At 39.6% G+C, this 26,364-nt stretch overlaps 1 protein-coding gene across 4 annotated transcripts; it reads left to right on the forward strand.

Annotated features, from left to right (window-relative positions):
* The first annotated feature begins 1,884 nt into the window (after window positions 1–1,884).
* SPPL2A (signal peptide peptidase like 2A) lies at window positions 1,885–25,765 on the forward strand. Of its 4 annotated transcripts, XM_065733912.1 has the most exons (17): window positions 1,885–2,091; window positions 4,581–4,700; window positions 5,467–5,649; window positions 6,315–6,404; window positions 9,481–9,614; window positions 11,774–11,925; window positions 14,846–14,942; window positions 15,180–15,281; window positions 15,950–16,031; window positions 16,315–16,389; window positions 17,113–17,169; window positions 17,327–17,380; window positions 17,806–17,905; window positions 18,798–18,875; window positions 19,188–19,348; window positions 21,432–21,465; window positions 25,452–25,765. In XM_065733912.1, the coding sequence occupies exons 1-17, from the start codon at window positions 2,038–2,040 to the stop codon at window positions 25,481–25,483; spliced, it is 1,605 nt and encodes a 534-aa protein (XP_065589984.1). In that variant the 5' UTR covers window positions 1,885–2,037; the 3' UTR covers window positions 25,484–25,765. The 4 variants fall into 4 exon arrangements, with proteins under 4 accessions (XP_065589984.1, XP_065589982.1, XP_065589986.1 ...); XM_065733910.1 differs by lacking the exon at window positions 21,432–21,465; XM_065733914.1 differs by lacking the exon at window positions 17,327–17,380.
* Window positions 25,766–26,364: the final 599 nt, after the last annotated feature.

Below are 26,364 nucleotides of genomic sequence, written 5' to 3' on the forward strand. Positions count from 1 at the left end.
AATAATTCTTAACTGACAGCCTTACTGTGTTTTGGATCATTTTCTTGAGTGGAGATAGAGGACTGTCAGGCTGTTGCACATGTCCTCCTTTTTGCCATGTGGGTATGTCTCTCAGAGATGGCATCTTTCAGAAACAATGTTCCCTGTGTCACTTTAATCAAGAGGTTTCACTGTGAAAGAGACAAGAGTTTCAAGGGTGGCAGAATTTGCTTTGGTTAAACCACTTCCTTTTTCATGCCACCTGCTTTATTTTGCCCTATTACTCTGCCCTCTACTTAATGTTCCTATGAATATATTTACATTGAGTGTTTGAGTCACTGTTCTCTCTTAGTTCTTAGAAATTAACACATTAAAAATTCCTCAATCCTTTTGAAGCTTGAGTGTTAATTAACCTCAAATCCCTGCATTACTGATTTTTGTATGAAATAACTGTTTAGCGTGAAGAGTCTAGTCTCTTAATTACAATGTTAGTCCTTTAAAGATCATGCAATGTATTTTCTTATGAATATTAAATCTGATAGCCACTCTTCAAAGTTGCCTACCTAACAAGGCAACAATCTTCTGCTTACACTGTTTCACTCAAAATTAGTGGATAGTAATTCAAGGTTAACAGAAGAACAGATTGAAATGGATAGAGAGATGCAAAAAAAGGAAAGGAAAAGACAAGTTGGTTGGGATAAGCTTATTTAAAAGCTAAGAAAGTGATACGTAAGAAAAAACAATACCCATAAAGTAGCTCCTAGCGCAATCAGAGAGCCAGGAGAACAGCCTTGAAATGGAAAATGTTTCAGATGTGTTTCCTAATGTGCAAAATAATTTGTATTTAGAAGTGTGTGCATGTTGTGGAAAACAGGAAGATGGAAGGAAAGGATAATTTCATGATCTCTTCAAAAAGGATTTCAATATATGCATACTATTATTCAAACCATTTCTTTTCTGTGCTAATGGCTTTTAGGCTTAGTTTCTGCTTTCAAACGAATGTGCTCAAAGCCTGCTTTAAACGTGTCTGTTCCTAAAGCTTTGAAATGCTTTAGGAATGCCTGAGTCATTACAGGTTTTATTTCATGTTGATGTTTGGGTTAGGGAAGGGATTTTTCTGAGAGAGTTGTTTCTGTTATTTTCTTTGATGGATGTAATTAGGGCAGTTCCGGAAGGATGCAATTCTTGGGGTGGACTGTTAGTATCATTTGCTGCTTAGGGAGAAGCTACAGGAAGGAGCTTCCCTCCCTGCTATCTCAAAAATAAGGAAATTCAGATTGAAAACTGGGGAGGTGGGGAGGGGGAAGGAATCTTTCCTCCATGGTAAATCACAGAGCTGCCTTGGTGTGCCCCTTTCCTGTGGGTCACAGCGGTTCTCACAGCGCGTGCATCGCAGTCACAGTGCTCCCAGATCCGACAAAAAAACACCTCTGAAACAACCTTTATTCAGAACCTATTCCCTCAGGCACTTGCTGCAGGCTTGTGCTGCACTCCCATGGCTTCGTGTGTGCACCCCCATCATCCAAAAAGAGCACAGCGAGGCGAAACGCTTTGCCTGCAGAGACGGGGTGCGAGTGGTTGCTCCCTAATATGTGCAATGGCAGCGTGAGGTAACCGAAGCCCCGCGCCCTGGAGCTGTCAGGGGGGAAACAGCTGCTGCCTGAGCACAAGAGTCACCGCGAAGGCACGGGAACAAGAAGAAGCAATGCTGGGAAAGCGGGCAGCCCGGCTGACAGCAGAACCCAGGCGGGCAGCCTGGCTACACATGCCGTCGCTAAGTACGTTCCAGGCGCCGCCCGGCCGCCAACAGGCCCGGGCCCCGCAGCGTGCGGCACAGCGGCACAGCGGCACAGCAGCCAGGCCCCGCGCAGCGCCGCCCTCAGGCCGAGCCCGGGGCCGCCCGTCTCCGCCGCGCCGAGGGAGGGGGCCGCTCCGTGCCGGTCGGCGGCGGCAGCCCCCGGCGGAAGAGGAAGTGGAGCTCCCCGGGAGCCGGCGGCCGAGGCTCCGTGACGGGCGCGGGGCGGCCCGTAGCCGAGCGGGTGGCGGCGGCCGAGGAAGATGAGGGTCGCCGTGCTGCTGTGGGCCGCGCTGTGCGGATCGCTGCTCCCGCCGGTAAGGGAGGAGGCCTCGGAGCCGGGCACTGCGGCGGGGCCGGGCCGGGCGCTGGCAGCTCCGCGGGGTTCCGGGTGTACTCGCCGCGCTCCCGGGTAGCGACCGGGCTCCTCCTTCATCCCGGCCGCGGGTACGGGGCTCGCAGCGCTCCGCCGTGTTCCCAGGCCTCCCCGGCGGCCTTCCCTCGGGCCGGGCCCCGCAGCTCCCCTGCCCGCACAGATACGGGCCGCGCTGCCGCTCCGGGCGCTGGCGGCCTGTTTTGTTTGTATGTTTGCTGTCATTTGTCGTTGTACAAATGACGCTTTGGTTATTTCATGGGGCATCGCGTCACGTCTGGATGTGCGGTGCATTGGGAATGAGATAGCTAACCTCTAACCTAATGGAGCCGGGAAATGTGGAAGCTAAAGAGCTTCATCACCTGTTGAAGCTGTGTGAAGGGTATGCCTGTGTTAAGTACGGCTCTGCTATGTGGTTTTTTGTTTGTTTGTTTGTTTGTTTTTTCTTGTTTTTAAACATTTTTTACCTGGTTTGGTAGATCAGGACCTGCACAGTATCCTGTTTGATAGTATCAGCTGTAGGTGCAGTTTGCTTTACTGCAATAAGTGTGGCTTTGAGTGAAGCAGCTCGTATCTCCACAGAGTGCCTCCTTGCTGTCTGTGAGCCCCATGAAGCTGCCATCCAGTTGCACTGGAGTTTTCTGATGTTACTGCTTAGCCTTAACTCTATAATTTGCTGCTGCTGACATAGTCAGGTGTTTCCCTGGTGGCCTGTAGAACTCCAGACTGTGTCTTGCCTCTTCCCATACTCTGCATGTTCCTCACATGCTGGTTCTAGCTGAGGTGTGAGCAGTGCCCCAGGACTGGCAGCCTGAGGAGCTGGAGCTGCTCAGGTGGCAGATGCACAGGGAAGGACCTCCGCTGCCCTCCAAGCACGAGCAGCTGTTCCCCTGGTCACAGTGCCCAGAGGGAGGGAGTGTTTGTATTGCAGTGCCAGCAGAGAATATTGCTTTTTCTGTTCATGCCAAGTCTTTCCTGCCTTCTTACCTTTCTGTGAGGATCGTGTTGTTACTTGCTACCTGTAAAATATCTTTCTCATGTTCTATGCATTTGAGTTTCTCGTATATCTCATCTGGATGCTAACAGTGATGGACCTTTTAAATACGGGCTTGGCTTGGCCTCCATGCCTGCTGAATCCCATCAGAACAGATGTTCTATGCTGTGGGGTTACCAGTGCACTTGGAAGCAGAACAGTGAGCCCAGGCTTACATCCCTGCTGCACCTGGGGTGCATAATAGGAAAAATAAGAATTGAAAGATGGTTTATTCTGTTTGAAAGATGAGGACTTACACAAGGAAAGCCTAAAGATGGTAAAAGGAGGAGGTGCAAGAAGGGAACCACCAGTCAAAAAACAGGCAATAAACTGTGGGCCATTGAGAATTGTCTTTGTTGAGAAGTGCCTTTAGCCAGAGGCAGTGGCTGAGCCCCTGCAGGATAGGTCTTCAACCTCAACTAGTGGCTTTTGTCTTTTGTGAAAGAGGAAAACTGAAGTAGTTGCAAGGCAGTAATAAAAATTCAGTTGGATGCAAGATTACTTCAGTTGGGATGTTCCAAATGAGGCACAGCATGCATGCCATGTTTCTCTTCATTTTTTTCTTCCAAATTAGTGCTTAGCAATAAATGTATCAGGGTAAGCATCCAGTTCTGGATCCTTCTCCTGCCTTGCGAGCAGGAATTATATTCCCTGATTCATCCCTAGAGCAGGAAGCCTGCCAAACACAACATGCGTGTCAAATCAGCAAGTAATCACTCCTTTTAGTCAGGCTTGTGCTAGTGTAGCATTAACACTTGATTTTCTGAAGCACAGAAAGTACTTATTCTCCTTCAGGAAGCAGAAAGAGCTTTGATGGATGGAGATGTCTGAGTTTTGCACCTGTTGAAGTCCCTTATGCTTTTAATTTGCTGTTAGTTTGTACTTTCAGGTGGCTGCATTTGAGAGGAAATGTTGGTAGTTCTGTGCTAGTGATAAATCTTGGAACAGTGTCTCACTGACAGCTGAGGAACTGCTCTGTGCTAAACAGTTAATGTGCTCGGGCCCTTTGACACACTTCTCCCAGCAGATATTCAGGCTCTATGGCCAATAGAATGGATTCCTCTGAAGAAGGTTTTTGCTATTCAAACCAGGCAGACATAAACCTTTGAAACAATACCATCACATGGCTTTCTTTTCTCAATAGGTCTCATTTGCTGTAGAATACCGATAGCCAGCCTGGGGAGGGAGGCTTGTGGAGCACTCCTATTGATTAGCACCGTGCGTCTGCCAAATATTTGGGATTGTATCCTGTTACCAAGCTTCTCATCTCTCATGGAATCAATGCATTTGTGTATTTCTAAAAAATTCTGAAGGCTCTTTCTCTTTCTGACAGCTTTTTGGGGCATTAGCTGTGCAGTAATGTTCTGAATTAAAGTTTAGACTACTTTGGCTTATTGCAGATAAACGGAGATGAGGGAATCCTGCATGCTTCTGGAAATGGTGTAACTCCCTTAACAAAGGATTACTGCATAGCTTACAATTCTAACTGGATATCTCTTCCAAGCAGCCTGGACAATGCTGTAAGTAGTTTCTGATCTTACTTTGTAAGAAAACTAGAACACAAGGTGGATCTGGATCAGCTATAACTGATCTCCATTTCTTGAGTTAAATTGGAGCTGCACTGAAAAAAATATATTTCTGCAGTGAACATTTGTGTACTTGAAGAAGCCTTTTCTCAAGTTTATAAAGGTGGTACTCTCTCTGTGCTTAAAAACAATTTTAAATACCTTATATTTTTCATCAGTGTCATTGCCATGTCCAAGTTTTAAATCTGTGGGTAAAATTTTTATTTTTTTATAAAAAGCATTGTAAACCTGTGAAAAATTTTCTTACATTCGTTTGTCAGTTTGATCTCCTGTTTAATTGTCTTGAATCTGTGTGGTAGAAGAGGAGGCTGCCTGGAACGTGTCATCATGCCACATTTTTTGAGAGAGTTTTTTAATCCAGAGTGTAAGGCAAAAACACATTTTCGTCCAGCATTCTTCCTATAAACAGGAAATGCTTTCTGTTTGGAAGTGGTGAAGGCCGTATCATTCTTCTCACTTCTCTCCCTTCTGTCATTCATTATCAGGTCAACACTGTGTAAAGCAGAGAAAATCATCTGTTCAAAACCTCCCTCAATATAGTAGGCTGTAAAAACCATTGCCCCAACTTTATGTTGCTAAACGTGCAACTCCTTTTTGTTATGCCTTTTTGTGACAAACGTCAGGTTAGGAAGTGCATTAATCTGTCTTCCAGGTGAGAGTGTGTTGTCAAACTGCCTTCTTTCTGCTCTTCCCTCTGCAGACTTTCGAGTCTCTGGAAAACTTGACATCTACGGTACTCTGTGATTCTTCTGAAGTTCCTGCTGTTGTAATGAAGGACAAAGCAGTTGTTGTGATGAGAGGAAACTGCACTTTTTTGGAGAAAGCAAGGATTGCTCAAAGTTTGGGTGCTAAAATGCTGTTGATTGCCAGTAAAGCTAGGCTGGTAAGTTACAACATGTGATTTTTTTCTGTACTGGATTGACATCTTATCTGTTCAGTCTGAGGTTGTGTTGTGCAGAGAGAGCTCAAAGAAGTCCCAGAAGCAGAGGGGTGCCAGTGTGAGTTGTTACCCCTCCCCACTGAGTGCAGTGTTAGAGTGCTGCTGCTCGAGTGTTCCAGAGGGTCACACTCCCTGTCATCATAGGTACTATTTTGTTTTAAACACACGTGAGAAAAAATAAACCAGGAAGACTTCATCCAAAACTGGAAATACAGAGGGCACTGGCATGTCTTTACAGATACTTCTCTTGCTTCTTTTGGTTCTCTATTACAGGTGCAAAATTTAACTACAAATATCTGCAGTTTCAGAATTTGTGTCCATGTCATGAAAAGTTGATCTTTGCTTTAAAAGCAGAGGAAATAAAAAACATACTTTGTTTATTCCTTTTAATCCTGTAATAACACAAGACCAACATGAATCCAGATACGTTGTTTGCAGCTCCGATTTTAACTCAAATACATCTGTCTTTGTTAACCTTTTGCCAAAGGTGATGAACTAGCTCTAATTTCCTCCTTACAAATATGATGAAATTTAAAGGATAATCTGCTTATAGAAACCTGCTTGGCAAACAGGCACAGTGGATTTACCACTGACACTTTGTCTTCTAGTCTCCTCCTTCAGATAACAAGACTGATCTTGAAAATTTATCTCTACCAGTTGCTCTTATAAGATATAATGACGTAGTGGATATGCAGCTGGTAAGTAATATCATTACAGCATGTTATGGTATGTATAGTCTGAGATTTTTGAGCAAGTAAAATAATCAAATCAGATATGAATGTCTTCTCGATTTGAATGTGTGTAGATACTCTTTCACAGGATGGATATTAAGTCATGAACAGGCTTCCTTCTTCAAGTTGGTTTGAGAAAACATTTAATTAGAACACTAAGAATGGGAAACAATACTGGAGGGAGGGTAATAAATCACAATCTTAAACTAGGTAAGTATCCTTCCAGTAGTCTTGGATAGAATTGCAGATGTCTGACAAACAGCAAGGGTTGTAGTACAGGAGCTAGAGCAGCTGACCTTACATCTAGCAGCATGGTATCTTGCAGGCAAGCTGTCCCTTCTTGAGGTACATCTTAAGCCAAATGCAATTGTTATTTTTTAAATTATTTATATTATTTTACTGTTTTCTTTATCTTTGCAAGTTGTTCTATTGTATGACAGCATCTGTTACGGAGAACTTAGTTGGTATGATTTAAGTTTCTGTGGGTGAATTCTTGGTGAGATGCCAGATGTGTGGCATTAAAATCTGGCAGCTGTGGTATCTCATACACTTATATTCAGGGGGATTTGGTTTTGTTTAATTTGTTCGTTTTATTTAATGTCAAATTTGCTAGGCAGGAGTTGCACTCCCTGTTTTTCAGTAAATAGCAGAGGCTCACAACAGCTTGTGTAGTCTTTGCTCCTTGGATTGTACTTGCAAGCTCATTTCACCATATCTGCTCTTAACCTTCAGAGCTGCCATGGGAAGTTGTCCTAGGTAAGTATGCAAACTGAAACTGTGCCTAGATGTCTAGGATTTTGGTTATTTTCTCTATTTTCCTGTTTAAGATTGGTTCTTGCAGAGCACTGATACCACTGAAGGTTTTTTTTTTTCTTTTTATTAAGTTCCTCAATCTGACACAATCACAGATGTGTAGTTTTGGATTAGGTTGTCCTCTGTCTTGAAATTTCTTCACTGAAGCAAGAGATGATGATGTTTTTTGCTTGAGTAAGTGGCTGTAAAATATGCCATACTAACCTAGAGGAGAAACTAGGTCAAGGTTAGATCCTTGATTGTTGCGGACAGGACTCAGGACAACTTGATTGCCTGGTGTTGTTCTGTGTTGTTTGTATGCAGCTATAACAATTCACCAGGTAACTATGCTAGTAGATTAGTGTGCCAGGTGATGTCTCATACTGCTGTTGTATCAAGGAGAAAAAATACCCTTTTCATCTTAGAAGGAAGCTGTCTTCATGAAAGTAGTATGAATTGAAGCCTAACCTTGAAATGATTTGTTCCTGGTTCTGGTGTGTTTCTTGCCAAAGCCTTCTGTCACATCACCAGTAGCTTTTCTGAATGATATATGCTTCTTAGGTGCTGTCAGCCCTTGTACTCTCCCTTCTACAGCTGTATTTGTTTAACGCTTTTCAAGGCTTCTGACTTCTAATTAGGAGAGACTACCAATCTGAGGGGAGCTGGCATTTTCATACAGGCCTTCATTTCTGTTAACTTCCACCATTTGAATCAGGTGCATGAGGAGCATTGGTAGCAGCACAGTGTCACAGGCCTTCTGGGAAGTGGGCAGCTCTCGTGCTGTGTTTCATTCTAGTGCTCTGTGGTGGCAGTTGAGACTTTGCAAGTTCTCAGTGAAGAGCAGAACAATAGTAACAAGAGGAAAGAAGTGCTCTGTACTTCAGTGTGAACTATATTTCTTTAGTCTAGCAGAACTGAAAGGTGGAGCTGGGTTTAGATGTAGAATCGTAGGATCATGAAGGTTGGAAAAGATCTCTTAAGATCATCCAGGGCTACCACCCACCTACCACCAGTACTGCCCATAATTTTATAATTCTCTGCTATAAAGAGTAAGTCATTAGTTTTTTGTTTGTTTTTACATACAGGATGCATCAATTAGAGTAGGACTTCATCTAATTTGTTTCACGTCCTACAGCTGCAATGTTTCGCCAGCACTTTTCTTCCCTGTTTTCTAAGAATGTGGTAATCTGAACTTCCATAACTTGAGGCAAAGGAATGATTCTGACTTCGGTAGGCTGTGATAAGGTTAATTTCTGTAGTTACCTAATTCAGATGCTGAGATGAATCTTACTTTCTTCACAATTGGCCAGTGTATTCCACTGCACCGTTCAGCTTCCCATTCAGTCTCTCCACTGCCAGTTTGGTCTTCCTGTAGCCAAACTTGCCTGACATGTTCACGTCTTCTGCTTTTATCCCACACGCAGACTGTTAGCACATCTGTTCTTCTACCCCATCTCTGAAGTCTGTTTTCATTGCGGGGTTGCTTTAGGTGCCCTGGCTTACTTCAGTGATAGCTGCAAACTTGGCCCATTACCTGTCACATCATCCTTTCTTTGTTTGAGTCTCACCTTTCTGTCTAGTTGAAGCATGTTGGTTTTGCTTTCAAGGCTGCTGTACAAATCGATAGCGATTCTGTCTCTGCTCTCTCACCATTTTCAGTCTCATTGATTTTTTTTAAATTTCATGAAATTGCTTTATTTTTTTAATCCATCTCAAGTCATGTTTGTGGAAACTTTTAAAACTTCCTGTTGTGGTGAGTTTTTACTGTGTCCTGTCTGAAGCATCTTGCCTGTATGTGAACTATGAGGTCTGAGGTTTCAGTAGAGGGGCAGATCCTTGCTCGTAGCTCAGTGGACGTGTGTCTGTATTTCGAGGTAATTCACCCCAGATATGCTGTCCTGCAGAGCTGAAGTCTGTGCTAGCTCTTGGTGTATTTGGGGGATGAAGAGCATTTGGGCTACAGGTATGACTTCCCAGAAGTGTTGTAAGGTGGTAAAGAAGTACTGTTTTGCTTTGTTGTATCTGTATGTTGACACAGCAATAGTAATAAGGCTGTTTTCAAGTCTGACGTCCTGGAAGGTGGCATGAAAGGCATTGGTGCTTCACAGTGATAAAAATACAATTAGTTAAAAATGTGATTGCTACCATTGTGTAGATTAAGAGCAGGAAGTCATGTTGTGTATCTTGCTAGAAAATAAGATGTACAGTTTCTTTCTGGTCCTTATGAACCAACTTGTCTGTTGTTTTTCAGACTCTTGGAAATGAAATTAATGTGGCTCTCTATTCACCACCTTTGCCGGAGTTTGATTGCAGTATGGTTGTCATCTTCCTAATTGCTGTGTTCACTGTGGCACTAGGAGCCTACTGGAGTGGAGTAGCAGAACTGTAAGTCTGTACAACAAAACTGATTAAATTACATGGACTGCAAGTTCTATGAAATCTGTAGCTGTGATTAAGAAGCAATGTTCTTTTAGGGTACTCGTTAAAGAGTTGGAAGATCCAGGTGCAATTAGATGCTTTCCCTGGACTTTCTTCTGTATATATGTAACAATTGAAAAATCACAAAATTGTTGTGACCTAAGCTGCTTAGAGTTTTCTGCTTACAATAATGAATCTTTGATTAATATGACAGTATTTCTGGGAAAGAAGAGTCCGAAGGTTGGTTTGGCAGGGATGCAAGAAGGCATAACATAATGTACAGTCTACTGCTTAGGACTCTTCAAAGACCTACTGAAGGATATAGCAGAGGAAGAGATCAGGAAAATGTACAAGTCCCTGAGAAATAATGCAGCTCTTGGCAGGATGAAAGTTAATGTTTTGATAAGTTGCCATCATAACACTCCAGTATCTATGGCAGAAAGTGCTGTGAATTTCAGTGATGCTTTCATCATCCAGTGATGAAGGAGGTATACGTATGCATATGTGGTCTGCCCAGGGACCTGTACAACTGCCTTGTCCCAGCTGGCTGAGGGGCACCCTCTGAGATGTCTGCACTACACTACAGTCACGGGGGAACAGAATTCACTTGTGTCTGGGTGGCTCCAGCCAAAGCCCATCCAGGTTTATCTGCCTCAGCTTTGTGTGTTTTCTGGTGGATGGCAGCAGAGCCAGGGTGGAGAGCAGCTCTGGGACTAGGCTGTGTGGCAAATGCAAGGAAACAAGTGGATAAGAGAAGATCCTGCATGGTGTTGGAAGACAGTGAAGCTTTACTGAGTGAAATGAAGCACACTAGGTGCACAGAACTTGTTTTAGTCACGAGTTAAATTGGATGTAGCTGGATATCTTCGTGCACAGCAGGGCCCAGGGTGCTTTACTACCTACAACTTCATGCTCTCTGTTCTAGTACTTTGTTGCCCAGAACTCAGAGTGGATTGCATGTGATAACTACAGCTTCCTCTTTCCCACTGGTTGTTATGCAAATAGTAGTGATTTTTTTTTTTTGTTTTCTGAAGAGATTAAAGAAATAGAAGGGGGGATTCTTTCTTGAAGGTTGGATGTGATTATACTTCTTTTTTGCCCCACAGTGCTTTAGGGTGTGGCTTCACTGAATGCTAAAATAGCAAAGTGTGATGCTGTCTCCCATATTGGAGGAAAAAAACTTAGATGTAATTATATTAAACTTGTTAGACGTGCACTTTCATAAGTCTAGGCTGAGCTCTTTTTTTTTTTTCTTAGCAGCTTATTCAAAGCATGTTCTCTAAGAAGGTGATTCATCTTGCTCCTATGGGCTTTTTTCTTTTGAAGGTAGTTATTTCAGTGCTGAATTCAGCATTTTGTTGTAGGTAGGCCCTGGGATCTGTCAGGAACATGCTATCTGATGGGCAAGTTTCACTAGTGTCTGTACAAAGAGTAGTAGGACTATCTGCTCAGAGTAAAACACAACAGTTTGTCTCCTTATTTTGCATGGTGAGCTACAGATACAGAGTATGCATGCATAGAAACCTGATTTCTGGTGAAAATGTCTACTTTATGTTCCCCCCCCTTCATTTACTCAGTGTTTTATAGGTAAAAGAATTCATTGCCAGCTGGTTTTGTTACGCTTATGTGTGGGGGCTTTGCAGAAGCTTACTGTCTGTAATTGAGATTTTAAACACTGTGCAGTATGCATGGTTTTAATTTATCATAGAGATTAACTGTGTTTAGCCCAAGGTATTTTGTAGTCAGAGGTGATGCACTAATAAAGCTGAGAGCACACATCCTGAAAAGAAGGTTAAAATTTTTTATGTTAGACAGCTTTTCCTCATGCTGATCAGGATTTTGATTGGGAATTCTCATTAAAGTTGACATTCCCTTATTATTGGAGAGGAGGGTGATTAAAAACCTTTTTCTTGTGATCTGTGCTAAATTAGAAGTACATATCAGTGGAGAGAAACTCAATCAACACACATACAGCTTTTCTGAAATTGTTGAAGCCTGATAGAAATAAGGATTAGGTCTAAGTACTGTTTATTTAAATGCTTTATAACAAACAGTTCTGATCACAGTAGAATTTTTTTCTTAATCTCTCATCTGACATAAATGTATTTGTCATTTTCCTAATGTAGTGAGAATTTGAAAGCAACAGCAAGTCCTGGGGATAGAGAAACAAGACGGAAGAAGGAGGAAAATGTTACTTTCACCACTCTAACAGTTGTCTTGTTTGTGATCATCTGTTGCGTCATGCTGATTTTACTGTATTTCTTCTACAGATGGCTAGGTAAGAAACAATGGATAATCTCATTGGATGTATTTTTCTGTGTGAGCTTATTAGGTGCCTAAGTCTGAAAAGCTAGATTTATAACTAAAGATAAGATATGTATTTTTTTAATTGTGCGCTCCATCATTGAGGGGAAGATTGAAAACATGTCGTTGCTAATTAAAAAGAGAAGCTTTCTTCTACTGTCTTAGAATCTGCCTGTACTGTGTTCAGTCTGAGTGAAGTACTGTGGAGGAGAGGTGACTGGTGATGAGTTTTAAGAAGGAAATAAACCCTCCACGATAAATGCTGACATTCTGGAGAGGGTGATAACAAGAACTTTTCTTCAGAGTCAAAGATTTTTTTGAGTATCACACACAATTGACCTTGAGTTTGTGATTGCTGTGCTCTCATTAAAGTATCAAGCTAAATGGCACTACCCTGCACAATAAGGTAGTTTCTTGAATGATGCAATTCAATTAAAATGTTGTTTCTGACCTGTTGATTTCTTTTTCCTTCTGCCCTCAGATCATGCAACCAGACAATGTGTGCTGTTTTAAATGGCACTTTCTAGTACAAATAAATTACTGGAATTGAATTCCTTCTAAATTCACTCTCTTAGAATTTGTTGCAAGTTCACCCTTCTGGTTCTGCGGAATACATTTCTTCACCATGCTCATGTCTGATTCTGTTTAGCTTTGGTTGTCTTGACTGGGCAGCACTACTCTGGCTAAACTTGTATAAATAGAAGACTGATTAATCTTTTAATTTGATCAATAATTTTAGTTTAAAGATTTTGCCTGTTTACTCAGTTTCAGGTAAGTTTTAGGAAGAAGTGAAGAGAAAGACCTCTTAAAGGAGAAAGGGACAGGAAGGTGAAGTGAAGAGTGAGGCCCTTTAAAGGAAGAGAAATGGAAGGGAGTAATAAATTAGTTAGGGAGAGAAGAAAATGTAGGCAGTTCAGAGAAAATATATGTAATGTCTTATTCAAAGAAGCCTAAGTTCTGTGCACTTTGGATCAGATACAAATTGTCACCATGGTATGATATGCTGTTCTAGGGAAAATTCTGTATTTAATTAAAAACAACCAAATATAACCCCACCACACTGACGTGATTACCATAGCATGTTAATGCAAGTCCTAACATCAGTACTTGATGTTAGGATCAAGTAATCAGTGAAGCTGGACAATTTCTCTTACTGCCAGTTTCTGTCTGTAGACTAAATTCCAGATACAGATTTCTGAGTTCCTTGTGTATTTCATACCTAAATGTAAGTAATGACTTAAGGTTTGGGTTGTGGAGTTTTCTCTGTTGTTGCCGGTGTGATGCCTTTCTGGGAGCTGGAATGAGTTCTGAGCAGGTGCACGTTAATACAAAATTAAAAATGTGAGGGTACTGCTCCTACTGAACTAAAGGGTGTGGGGGAAAAGCAAATTCTTTAGGGAAAAAAAATCCAGACACTCCCTCAAGTTTTCTGGCATTTATTGGCTCTATTGCTTTCTTTGGTTCACTTATAAAAGGTTGAGCACACTTGCAACTTTACAAATGAGAGAGTTAAAAGGGGGTGGTCTTTAAAGGGTTCATACTGGCATAGTACTTTAATGACTTAGTGTTACAACAGTACTATCTTGAATAACAGAACAGAGTTGCACGGAGTATGCATAAACTTGTGTTAGAAATATACTGTAATCATGGTCTTTAAAGCAGAACAGTGCTGACGTGTGCATTTTTTGTTGCTGTTCTAGAGGTGCTAAAAGCAATTGCTTATTTAAATTTACTTCTCAAACTGTGGCATAATTGTGTAACTGAACTGCTACAGAGAGAGTTTCCAGCACAAAGCTGCTTGTTTGCTCCCCTGCAGCAGTGTGGGGAGCAAAAGTGAGAAAGCTTGTGGGTTGAGATGGGGTTTAAAAGTAAAGGAAAGGCTGTGCACACAAGTAGAGTGGAAGAAGGAATTCAGTCACTCCTTCCCATCAGAAAGGCAGGTGTTCAGCTGCTTCCAGGCCTTCCTCATATGTAGTGGTTACTTGTAAATGCAGGTGCCTCAAATGTCTTGGGACTTCCTGTAGTCTTCCAGCCTATTTGCAGATGGACAGAAGTGTGTTATCCAGGCTGCTCTGGTCACAAATCCAAAATGCAGCACAGTGAAGAAAAGGAGCTCTATTCCAGCCCAAACCTGCACACCTATCTTCTTAAAAATGTTAGAATTACTTTCTAACCAGACCTTTCTTGCAATCGAAAAAAAAAACAACCCAAGCAAACAGCAGTTTCTATTGTCTGTCTGCATCTCTTAAGGGTGCTTAGTTTAAGTTAGGATTTGCAGTATATCACAAGCTGGAACCCAGAATATCAAGATTCTTCCCAACCAGGTAGTTCATAGCTAAATGGAAATTTTGGAAGGAGTGGGATGTTTAGAATCCTAAAGCACCACTTAAATCACCAGTCTGATCTTGGAGTTGCTGAAATTTTTATGGAAGAACAGACAAAATGACTACAGGGAAATATGATGGGAGGAATATTATCAGAAATGGAGAATGCTGGTAGTTGTAAAAAGTACATTGATTTTAGCTATAACCAAAGAAATGTAACTGAAAGCAGTATCAGATGTCATATTACTTCTCAAAGAAAGGAGAATAAAAAGGTTGGCTTTTGGTTTCTTTGGTTGCAGATATTTCTTTGGCTTTCAGTTGTTTGTTTGGTTTTGTTTTTTATCGCTATTCAGAGATTTCAGAACTCAAGTATTGAAGAGAACTGATCATGGCAGAGACATTGCAGAATTAGGCACTTTTTTTTTTGTAATCTGTTGACTGTGATCTCCAATGGCAGTGCACTGAGTAGTGCTACTACTGTTAATAGTTTGTATCACATGTACATTCCTGTTCACCATGCTTTTTCCCCAGTTTTGTCACTGACTTGTATCTCTCATTCTTTTTATCTAGTGTATGTTATAATATTGGTCTTCTGCTTGGCATCTGCAATGAGCCTGTACAATTGTCTTGCTGCGTTAATAGGAGAAATCCCATTTGGGCAGTGCAGGTACTGTATGCCTCTCCATTTTTATAAGGTGTCATTTGAGTACTTTCTAGTTTCTACTCATGAATGCAGTTTGATAAAGTCTGCAATTGCAGTAACTCCTGAATGTTGGTGAAACAAAGGGGACAGAAGAAGGTGTCTGAGGATGGGAATGCTTTGTAAATTTAAGGCACCGTAACAGCACAGGCATGTGTTTTGTCTCTTGTGGGCTTTCCTTTCACTTGATTACTTTTCTTTCAGGATTGTGTGTGGCAACAGAAATATTGAAGTGAGGCTTATTTTCCTTGCTGCATTCTGCATAGCAGCGGCTGCTGTTTGGGCTGTGTTCCGAAATGAAGATAGGTAAGTGATGCATTCTGACTTGAAAGGATAATATGAATAATTGTCCTCAACAAACTTCCTGTTGTGCAACTCATTCTGGCACACAACGTCCTTCTAAACACCAGAACTGATTTCAAAGAAATTATAAAAGTATTTATGAAACTTACCAAGTATGGGAATAATAGAGAACAAAGCTATACAAATGAACTGTGTGGTAATTTGGAGTTGCAAAAAAAATTATGAAGGTGAGGACCAGCTAGCTTGGTTGTTACTGATTGCCAAAGAGAAGAAAGGTGCAGAAGTAGCATTGTAAACATGAGATTGTAAAAAAATAAATATTGTAGTAAAATTCTTGGTAGCATTTCAAGCCATGCTGCAAGCAGAGCTTCCAGTCAACAACACAGTGTACTGAGCAAGTGAGCTGCCATACAGGTGAACAGCAGGAGCCTGCAGTGTCCTCTGTTGAGTTCTGTTCCACACTGACAAAGGACAATTACCTGTTTATGATCAGGGAAGAGCATAAAAGCTACTGTATTTTTTGCAGTTTTTAGCAGAGTTTCATAAAAAATAGCTTCTTGCTCCTGTTCCCTTTCGTAATCTCGGTGTGTCCAAAAAAATCTAGATTATCAGTGTTACACATAGATTCCGTGAGTAAGATGAACAACGTGTAAACATGTTCTTATTTTTAGGTGGGCTTGGATATTGCAAGATATTTTGGGAATTGCTTTCTGCCTAAACTTCATTAAAACACTGAAAATGCCCAACTTTAAGGTACTGTAAGTTACAGAACTTTAAAAAAATTAAAAAAAGTATCACAATGCCAAGTGTCCATAAGGAGATAGTTTTTCAGTACTCAGGAAGTATTGGAAAACAAAAAGTGTTTACTGTTTGTAATAATGAAAAATAAAAACATTGGTATGTTTTTATATGGTCTTTTTTTTCTGCTTCTTTATATTTTAACATTGCAGTACAGTAATTGTAACAGAATCTAGTTGTGTAGTATTCGAAAACATTTAGTAACTGTTTGTTTGTTTTGTTTTTCTCTTTCTGACAGTCCTGTGTGATACTTCTAGGCCTTCTCCTTCTCTATGATGTGTTTTTTGTCTTCATAACACCGTTTATCACAAAGGTATGTCTGTGAATTTATCTTCAAAATAATGTCATCGTGGGAGTATTTTTGTCAAACAGATTAGTATTCTAGGATTTGTGAAGCAGAAATGCAGACTTCCTTCTGTTTTTCCCCATTTTAGACAGCAGTGTTTGAATTCCTGTCTTATATGGGCCATAGAGCACAATGCTTGTTCAGGTGCCATGAATTTCTTAAATGAGTTAAGTCTTCAGCAGTCTTAAGAGCCAGAAATACTCTGGCCTCAATTGTGTGACAGGGTGATGATGTGATGATGAGAAATGACTGTTCTCCAGTTTTCTTCCTTTTCTTCCTTTTCTTGCTTTCCTTTTGTGGAACATGTTCTTGTACCTTCTGCAGTGCTCATTTGCAGTATATTATGAACTGTATGCAAACGTAGTTTCTCTTCTACAGAAGCAGAAGGGTCATGGCTGAAAACGTTGGCACATTTTTTTATCTGAACTTCAGCTATATCTAGTGGATTTGTGGTTTTGATGCTTTTTCTTTTTTTTCTTTTTTTTTTTTTTAAGTAGTTTTATGCTGGACTACATGTTTTTATACTGAAAACAGTACTGTGGAGCACTGCTTTCCTTTTCATGTTCAGGATTTTTCCTGAAATTTTCTGGAAAAAAATTCTAAGATGAAGTGCAAGCACTTCTTGTAAATGTAGCAAAAATGCTTTGGTATATAAAACCACTAACTTTGGAAAAATAACCTTAATTTCAGAATGGGGCGAGTATAATGGTTGAAGTTGCAGCTGGTCCCTTTGGAAACAGTGAAAAGGTATGAATTTTTGTTTTAATAGTCACAGTGTACAAATACTGACATTTAGTAGCTAATTCATAGTGTGCTTTTCGGCATAACTTTCTCACAAAATATAGCCAGCTTTTGCTATTTTCTTGTAAGTATTAAATCCCTGTTGACTTGGGTTTGATCCTAGAATGATGGAAACTTGGTGGAAGTCCCTGCTGAACGCTCAGCTCCCCATGAGAAAGTAAGGATTGTATTTCAGATACTGGATTTTTAAATCATTCCCTCTGAAAAGACTATTCTTTTGGGGAAAACCTGACTATCCAAATTTCTCTTCAGGGCCTGGAAATCATTGATCAATGCTGTATAGTTAGGATAATAATCCAGACTTGCTATTCTCATTATATGATTGAATGCTGTCTCAAGTTGCTTTTGGTGCGTGTATATTATTTGTAAATTTTAAATTCCAGTTTACCTATTGCCTTAAGCTTTATCCACTCTCTGTTGGTTTCTGTTTTTTTACTTTAGGTTTTATCTGTTTTGAAGTCCTTCATTAGTGATACATTAATGATATTAAAACTGCTCATTCATTTAAAAAAAAATAATAATCCAAAACACTAAGATGCTTTAAATTAGATTTATGTGGGCTTCTAAAATACTGTTTTACAGTTACCTGTGGTTATTAGAGTGCCTAGACTTGAATTCTCAGCAGCGACACTGTGTGACATGCCCTTTTCTTTGCTGGGTTTTGGAGACATTATTGTCCCAGGTGAGCAGACATTTTTGGCAATTGTAACTTACTTTGGTTTTGATTCCCAAATGACTTACGTTAGGATTTACTCTACAAAGTATTTACTAAATCAAATGCATCAGTTTGTGTTGTTAGTGTGGAATACCACAAAAGCCAGACTAGAAGAGAGCTTGTTGTGTTACAGTGTACTTAAATACACTGTGAAATGTGAACAAGTTTTTTGTTTGTTTTTTGTTTGCTTTTCTTTAGCCTTGCATTTTTTGACCAGGCAAGTCCCACAGACAGAATCCAGTTGTCAGTATTAATGAGATCTCACTGAAGTCTGGCAGAAAGCAGGGATTCTGTGACTTAACAGCATTTTTGTGTCATAGACTGCATAATTAGAGTTGAGGTAATGGAAGATAAATTATCAGATTTTTCTGTCTTTCTCAGAAGAGCTGAATTTGGCCATAGCTCGACTTGGAGTCCTGGGCAAATTGCTTAGGCACAAAGCACCATCTCGTGATGATTCCCTTTTCCTGTGTTCTGCAGAGGCAAAAATACCTGATTGCTAAGAGCATTGAAATTCTATTGAAGAAAAGTGTTAAAATGACGTTGTTACTTTTCTGTCTTGTTGCCTTTGAAGTAGCACTGAAATAACACAAAGTACTTATCTTGCTTAAAAGTAAGAAAACTTCTTAATAACCATCTCAGTAGAGTATTTATGCTATGGTTTTGATTTTTCAGTACTTAACTATAGCATTTCTGGAACTGATTCTTGGCTTCCCAGAAAAGAATTGGGAAGAAGATAACACACAGTAACGGGAACTGTTAGTATAATTTATTTTTATGCTGCTTTGATTTGGAGAATTGAGGATAAAGGAACTCAGGGCTCATCATCTCATTAAACTGTTTTTCCTCTCTGTTCAAGGGCTTCTGGTTGCCTATTGTCGAAGATTTGATGTTCAAACAAGCTCTTCTTCTGTATACTATGTTTCCTGTACAATAGGTAAATTTTTTTTTTCCAGCATTAATAATCTTCATGCTGTTTTTTTTTCTTAATGGCAGAGCTACATAATTTCCTTCAAGTAAAGGTTCAGTGTTGTCAGATCTTTTCATAAATCTTTTTAATGTGGTTGCCCATACTTTAGGTATTTTTTTTAAGATAGCTACTTTGAGAAAGCATGCAAATACATACAATCTCTTGTCCCTCTTCTGTTATATTAGCAGGGTGTAGATACTGATTAAAGAAAAAGAAATATTTTTCTGGCTTACTACACTACTGACTTTGTTTAAAAATATACTTGATTGTGTTTTATAGCTTATGCTGTTGGTATGGTGCTGACTTTTGTTGTTCTGGCATTAATGAAGATGGGACAACCTGCCCTTCTCTATCTTGTACCATGTACACTCATTACTAGCTCTCTTGTTGCTTGGAGACGCAAAGAGATGAAGAAGTTTTGGAAAGGAAGCAGTTATCAGGTAGGGTGGATGCCCTGGATATTTTGGTTCTGTTAATTCCTTCGTATATATGCTTCTCTAAATACTTGGTAATACCAGGAATCCGTTTATTTTTTCTAGTATTAATGGTTAATCTTCTATAAAGAAAAGCAAGAAGCTTTGACTCTATGAAAATCTTAGCCTAGTATGTGATATGTCAGAATGAAACTTGAGGAAAATGAAATAGCTCGTTCAGTATTCGTAGAAGGTCATTTCTTCTGACTTTTTTTTTTTTAACAGTGCTTATCTATCATCTTGATGTGTTATAATATGAGTCACTGAGTTGAGCCTGGAGATTCCAATCTGCAGTAGTAGCCCTGTATTAAGAGATGGTTCAAAAGAGATGGTGATGAACAAGAATTTTAGACACTAGTTCCTGTACATTCTCAGGATGATATGGAGTGCAGCACGGTATCTGGGTGGTTATCAAACTGTTACCTATCCCAGTGCACATGTACACACCTGTGGGATTCTGTATTTCCCCTGAGGTAATCTTTGCCACTACCCAGGCATTGCAGTACTTCATTACCACTACCCCTCTGCCTGCGGACATGTGCACCTTGCCCTGATTGTGCTGCAGCTGTGGAAACTGTATGTGTCAGGAGCCCCTGCCAGCTGGCATTTATTCTAAGACAGACTGATCTCCATGTTGCTCTAAATTTAATGCCAGAGACCTGAAGTGCAGTGTTGTTTCAGTTCAGAAACTATCTCCTGTATCTGGTCTGTGTTGAACTCAGCTCAGGGAATGGATAGAGAGTTGATGGAGAAAGCTGATGATGCAAAGGAGCAGATTCTGCTTACTCAGCTTCTGGATTGCAAAGCTGAAGCGGAGCAATGGAAGCCAGGTGGTGGCAATTTCTGTAGATGTAAAACTGGTGGTCATTCAGCTCCTGAGGTATGGTCAGTTAAACGTTGCCTTTTTGTTGTAATCTGCACCTGTGCCCACTGAAGTCTGACTTAAAAATTACTCAGAAAGAGATCATCACTTTAACTAGATACTGCGTATCTTTGTCTACATAAAGTCTTGTCTTTCATAGGTCTAGAAAATAGGAGTGTATCTCTATAGGTCCTAATGAGTTTGGTTTACCATGATTTTGAATATAAATGGGTGGCTGTTTGCTATTCTGATGTATGTGTTACATATCAAAGTCTAGTAACTCTGTCTCTGTTGGGAAAAGAGCTTCACTGTTTGTTTCCTTGCTTGAATTCTGAGTAAGATTGGCCTAAGCAAACCTGGCAAATCTCTTCAGCAACAAAAATTTCTTGCTCTTCTAATAGCAAAACTCATACTTGGGAGAATTATGTTGCCATAGTAGTTACATCACGTCCTTTAAACTAGTTTCTTGAGGGATTAAAACTGCTCTGAACTTTAGCATGTTTTGAGGTCAGATTATCTCATTTCTGGCACAGTTAAAACAGTTGATTTACCCCCCCCAGTTAGACTTGTCTGTGACTGAACCGTTCTGTGTAACTTTTACTCGAACTCTTCTTTTTCTATAATTTTCCAAAGAACTTTTTTATGTGGAGGTTTTCTTTTCCTAAGGATGTTATTCAAGTTATGCTCACAGAATGCTGTCTTGTTGGTCTTATACGTTGTCCTCACAACAGAAGTCTGTAATTTGAACTGCCCTTACTGATGCAAGCAAACACAAAATCTCTGCAACCCAAGTCTTCAGCTTTCAGTACTTGTTCTGAGGAGGAAAGATACAGGAATGCAACAGGTTTACCTTTAGCTACCTTGAGCTTGCAGAATCAGTGGTAATTTGGACTTGACTAGGGGTGCTTCATGGATAAGGGGTGACCAGAAGTCTGAAAAGGTTTGCCTTGTCCTTATGGGAACGATGAAACCTTGCAGACTTGACAGGGCAAAACATGCTAAGATAGGGGTATGGTAGGATGTACAGGGTATCAGATGACTAAGTTTCATGAGTGCTGCTATTTCTTGTAATCCACTAGTTAGCTTTTTTTTTTTGTGTGTGTGTGTATTCACAGCTTTTCTAATTTTTTTTCTAATTAAAAAAAAAATTGTCATTGTATATGATTTTAATAATTGAATTTTATTTAGGTATCGGACTCTCCCAGGACGCCTTTGCTACAAGGTGTGCTTATAGCCTTCTTTTAATGCAATTTGATTAATCGTCTTAATGGGTTGTTTGGTTGGTTGGTTTTTTTTTTGCTTTTTGTCCCCCTCTGTTTCCTCTTTTTATTCTTCTCATCTATTTTCCTTTCAGTTTTTCAGAGTAATTCATTAGGGAGGCATTAGTAGTGAAGACAAGCTGTAAATCTGCTTTTGTTCCCTGTTTTTTCCTTTAAAGGAACACAAAAAGTTTATATGTATAAAGTATGAACAGATCCATGAATCCCAAGACTGAAGGAAGGCTTTGTATCCTTTTTTTGCTCTATATAACTTCCCAAATCCCTACGAGTAACTTCAGGTATTTAGGAGTGGTGGTATTTGTGCTGTTATTAAACACATGCAAGTTCCCTAGCTAATTATTATGTGCTGCTGCATTGGTAAGAAGCCTTCTTAGAGCTAAATAATAATTTCATTGTCTTCTGTCAGTACAATGCTAAGCATTTTAATTTGTCTTTAGTAACTGCTTCTGCAATCTCTCTGTGATCTTGCTGCTAAGCAATCTTCATCCTTTGTCATCTACTGTAGCAAGAAGGTTTCACCTTGGTAGGCTGGAGCTCGTGACTGCTGACACAGACATGGTATTTATTTTCACTGTCCATTGTCTCAAGCACAGTATGTAGAAAGCAGGGCAGGTTTTCAAATTTCATCTTTTTTGCAGAATCTAAGGATCTAAATATAACCTTGAATTGCAGTCAGCAATAACTTGTCTGCTCTATACAAAGAAGATAACTTTAGGTAGTGAACTGTCGCTGAGTGTATCTTAAATTCTGAACTGGAAAGTACTTCTCTTGTTAGCTTCTCTCTTCTCATAAAGTGTACTTCAGCAAGTTAAGTTTGATTAAAAAGCCTTTGTAATACAGAAACTAGGTACAAACCAAAGAGGAAGCTAAGAAGTGGGTGGGAGGCATTGGGTGCACATTAAAATCGGAAGGCCAGACTCTATTGCTGCTGTCAAGTTTATAGTAAGGATTTTTCTAGGTCTTTTAGTTTGCTTATACTCTTCATCTATGTCTGCAAGATAATGTTTGATACTTATTTCCTAGTTGTCAACTTGAAAATACTGTTTATTTTTCATCATTAAAATCTGTGAAATCATTTCAGTAATGCCTTGGAAAATCTAGCAGTTGTAGAATTTTCTAGTCTTCCAGTTGTGCCAACTTTTTATAGTTGGTCAATGGGAGGAGCTTAGAAATGTTTTTTGCCTTTCCCTGAAACAATAAAGCAACAGGTTGGCATGTTACGCAGCAAATATCTGCTGCTTTGTACAGTCAGTTTAAATCATGTTTTCAAGATGCCTGTGAATTAATCACAGGTGTGGTTTTTAAGAATTATGAGTGCAGTGTTATCAGAGTGAATCTTATTTTCTAGTGTGCATAGGTGTTACATACTCTTTTATCTGTCATGAAACTCCATGCAGCCCCCCCAAAATGTCAGAAATTCAGATGTTAGAAAGAAGCTGATAAATTTCTTCCACTTGAAAAATGTCAATGTTTGTCAGCTCTCCACAATGTATGTTCTGATTCCTGTGGCTCTTCTAAAGCTTGAAATAACAGTGCTGTCCAGAGTTTTAGCACTGTGCCTTCGTTTTGCAGCTGGTCATCATAAAGATTCCTGCTACTTCAAGCAGTGACTTTCAGGATGCAGTTATCCCAAGAGAACCTGAGCAACTGAGATGAACTTATGGAAGAAGCTACTTAAGAAAAGCCTACATGTTTAGAAAGGTGCCTGTAGTGCCTGACTTCCAAGCTGTGGGCTGTCCTTGTCATGCATTGTGATGAGATTAGAAATAGCAGGTTTTTCAGTCTTGTGAAATTTACGTAATCAGAAAGCCTGAAATACCTTTAAATTCTATGAGCCATTCTAAAGGAACCTCGAATATACATTAAGCAGAGACTTTAAAAATTAAATACATGTGATGTCATAACCACATTTTGTGCTATTTATCTTATTGTAGGATTCAGAGGAGAAGCTTTCATGTTGGGATGCAGTGAATTGTTGTGAATGTTAGCTCTTCCTTCTGGAAGCAGCTTGTTGCTTTAATGTGGGAAACATTTTACAAAAATACTTTCCAACACTGCCCTCGTTATGCCAGCTGTTGGACGATACTCCCTAGGGTAAAGGGGAAGCCATGTACACCATACTTGGTGTGATGTGGTCCTGGGTGGTTTTCTTCTTTAATTTTTTATTTGTTGTGTTTTGTTTTTCCTGGAAACAGATAATTGAATCCTCATTTAAAATGACTGTTTGGTTTCTGTAATTGTAGGGAGTGTTTTGCTTTGGTTGACTTTTGATGTGGGTTTTTGGTCACAGTGCAGGGCCAATATTCTAGATATACTGAAGTGAATGTAAGACTGTCATTGGCACAAGAGTTTGGTATTCACTGGACTGTGTGTGTGCTATTCTTAGCCTTCAGCCCTATTCTTAGACATATCAGCAAGCCTTAACTCTTGTCAATTCTGATGCATGAAGATAGGAGGTGTGAAACGACATCTTTTGGTTTTAGTCACCTTGATATTGTGCCCACTAGGCTCTCCTAATACTTACTCCCAATCCCAGTGCCTTGTTTCTGCCTTGGATGTGTTTTCTCAGCTTACTGTATGATTCGCTGGTGCATCTGGATTTAAAACAGCTTAGTTGAAATAACCTAATTTTAATAAGAAATGTTTACACACTTTGCAGCGACCCTGCTATGTTGGTATAAAAGTATGTGTCACAGATGTGGGTCATAGCTAGAGGAGAGTTTATTGGAACTACCCTTTTATGCCCTGTATGGAGAATCATACATGCTTAAATGCTGCAATACAACAGTGTTAAAGGGTAGTTCAGTGGGTGCCTGTCAGGAAAGTAATCTTGTCCTCATCACATGGAAATCTACCCTGCTTGGAAGCCATGTAGCAGGCAGCTAAGTCTTCCATGTCTGTGTCCCTTTTTCTACTAGGTAGGATGAGTCACTACTGAAGAAACTGTGTTGGGTTTTCTGCCTTTTGATGCTGCAAGTATTATGCCCTTGCTCTAATAACCGTGCTGTGCTACTCAGGAGCCCCTGGACATGTTCTGTTTCCAGCAGTACAACTACTTTCATATTTTCTGTCCCTGCATGTCAGCTGTTAAAACTATCCAAAACTTTCCAATCTTTGACCTTCTATTAATGATGAAGTTCTCCAACCAATGGATCTTGGTTTGCCTTGCAAACTAATGTGCATATTAACTTTGTGATTAATTCAGTGCCTTGTCCTAGGAGTGAAATCAGAGCCCTAATTTTTCTGTAATAGTACAGCAGTGAATAGGGAAACAAGCTGCTTTTAGTCAGGGAGAACAAAATTGTTCTGTGTTACTCAGGTGATTTCTAATGATTTTAATAAATTTGAAGTTAAAATTGGTCTATGTAATAATCTGGCTCATGTCATCTTCTGCAGCATGTCTTTATTGTTCCACTTCCTTTATTCTTTTTAAAAGAAAAGGAAAATTTACAAACAACACATTTGCAATACAGCTAGCTCATACTGTTATGAAACAAGAAAGCCAAACTTTTCTATTCAAGCTGTTGCTTGCTAACTTTAAGTGTTAAGTAGGACTATAGGCTCTATTTCTAGTTCTCCAAAGTGTGTCTTTGAAATTTTTTAACATCAATCTTTTTTTTTTGTTGTTTTCATTTTCCATTTCAATAATTGAGACACTTTTGATGTATACACTTAATTTCATGAAGAATCCTTGAACAGAAGATGCTTTTGTAGTGGAAAGTGTTAACTAAAGAGAGCTTTGATTACTCAGCTTGAATACTTTTCTGATCTATATAGAGGACTTCCTATCTGTATGCTGCTAAAATGCACTCCTAACATATGTTTAATTATATTTCTCTTAGCTAACTAATACTTGTACCAGTGGGGGAAAAAGCAATATTTCTATATTAAGAACTATTCTCTTTTTTTTGTTACTTTTTGCATCTAGATGATGGAACATCTGGATTACCCAGGAAATGAAGAAGGCACAGCACCAGCCAGTGAACAACCTGGAGGACAGTAGCATGTAGGATTCTGGTTTAAAATAGTATTGAAATTTTTCATATTCCAGTAAATTTGGTGAAATTTTGTGGAGTATTTCATACTCTGTGCAGAAGTTTTTACTCATGCACCTATATTTTTATGAAAAATATTGTTAGTAACATAAAAGTAATCAAAACAGATTTGCATTTTTACAGCCAAAACATATCTAATAAAACCGTGCCTTATTTTGATTTAAATAAATGGATATTTTCTATGCAATTTTCCAAATGTTCTTCTGTACAGTGTATTTTTATAAAGCTTTCTTGCCCATATCACTTTGCATGAGATGTTTTGTTAATTTTGAATAAGGCTGGTCAAATTTAATTTAAAAAATAAACAATGATAGCAGAATTCTTCACAGGATTTCTTTCCAGATTTTGAATGTGAATAACTACAGAATGAAACTAGAGTTCTGTTACTGCAAGTAATTGAAGAAGCAGTGTGTGTGTCAATCTATGTAGATTGTAAGCCATAAAATAGATAACAGGGCAAATTTTAATTTGTAGTTGTGAGTTTTCTTTTCTTGTTTTATTTTTCTCGGTGGGTTTTTTTTGTTTGTTTTTCTCTGTAGTTTCACTGCCTTGTGCCTTGATCATGAAAATTGTAAAGCTTTGCACATCTTTGGATTATATGCATTGTCAAACATCAAAAACACTAAAATTGTGTGTGGGAGGTACTTACATACACCATGGCACTGGAAACTTAGATGCAGCTCCTGGAGTAGCTGGCAAACAAGATGGTGCTAAAGGCCAGAAGTTTTTGTTCAATAAACTCGATGTAAATCTTTGAGAGGAGAAAAAACCTAGAATTTTATGTCT

Source organism: Cyrtonyx montezumae, unplaced genomic scaffold (genome assembly GCF_038088225.1).
Source record: "Cyrtonyx montezumae isolate F1298 unplaced genomic scaffold, pur_monq_1.0 scaffold_17, whole genome shotgun sequence".
Taxonomy (NCBI): Eukaryota; Metazoa; Chordata; class Aves; order Galliformes; family Odontophoridae; genus Cyrtonyx; species Cyrtonyx montezumae.

Bases quoted from the DNA above. Each gene is read 5' to 3' on its own strand.
- SPPL2A (XM_065733910.1), top strand. From the start codon at position 2,038: ATGAGGGTCGCCGTGCTGCTGTGGGCCGCGCTGTGCGGATCGCTGCTC. The intron at 4,701-5,466 runs GTAAGTAGTTTC...TTCCCTCTGCAG, and splicing joins CAAGCAGCCTGGACAATGCT to ACTTTCGAGTCTCTGGAAAA. The intron at 16,390-17,112 runs GTATGTCTGTGA...CCTTAATTTCAG, and splicing joins TAACACCGTTTATCACAAAG to AATGGGGCGAGTATAATGGT.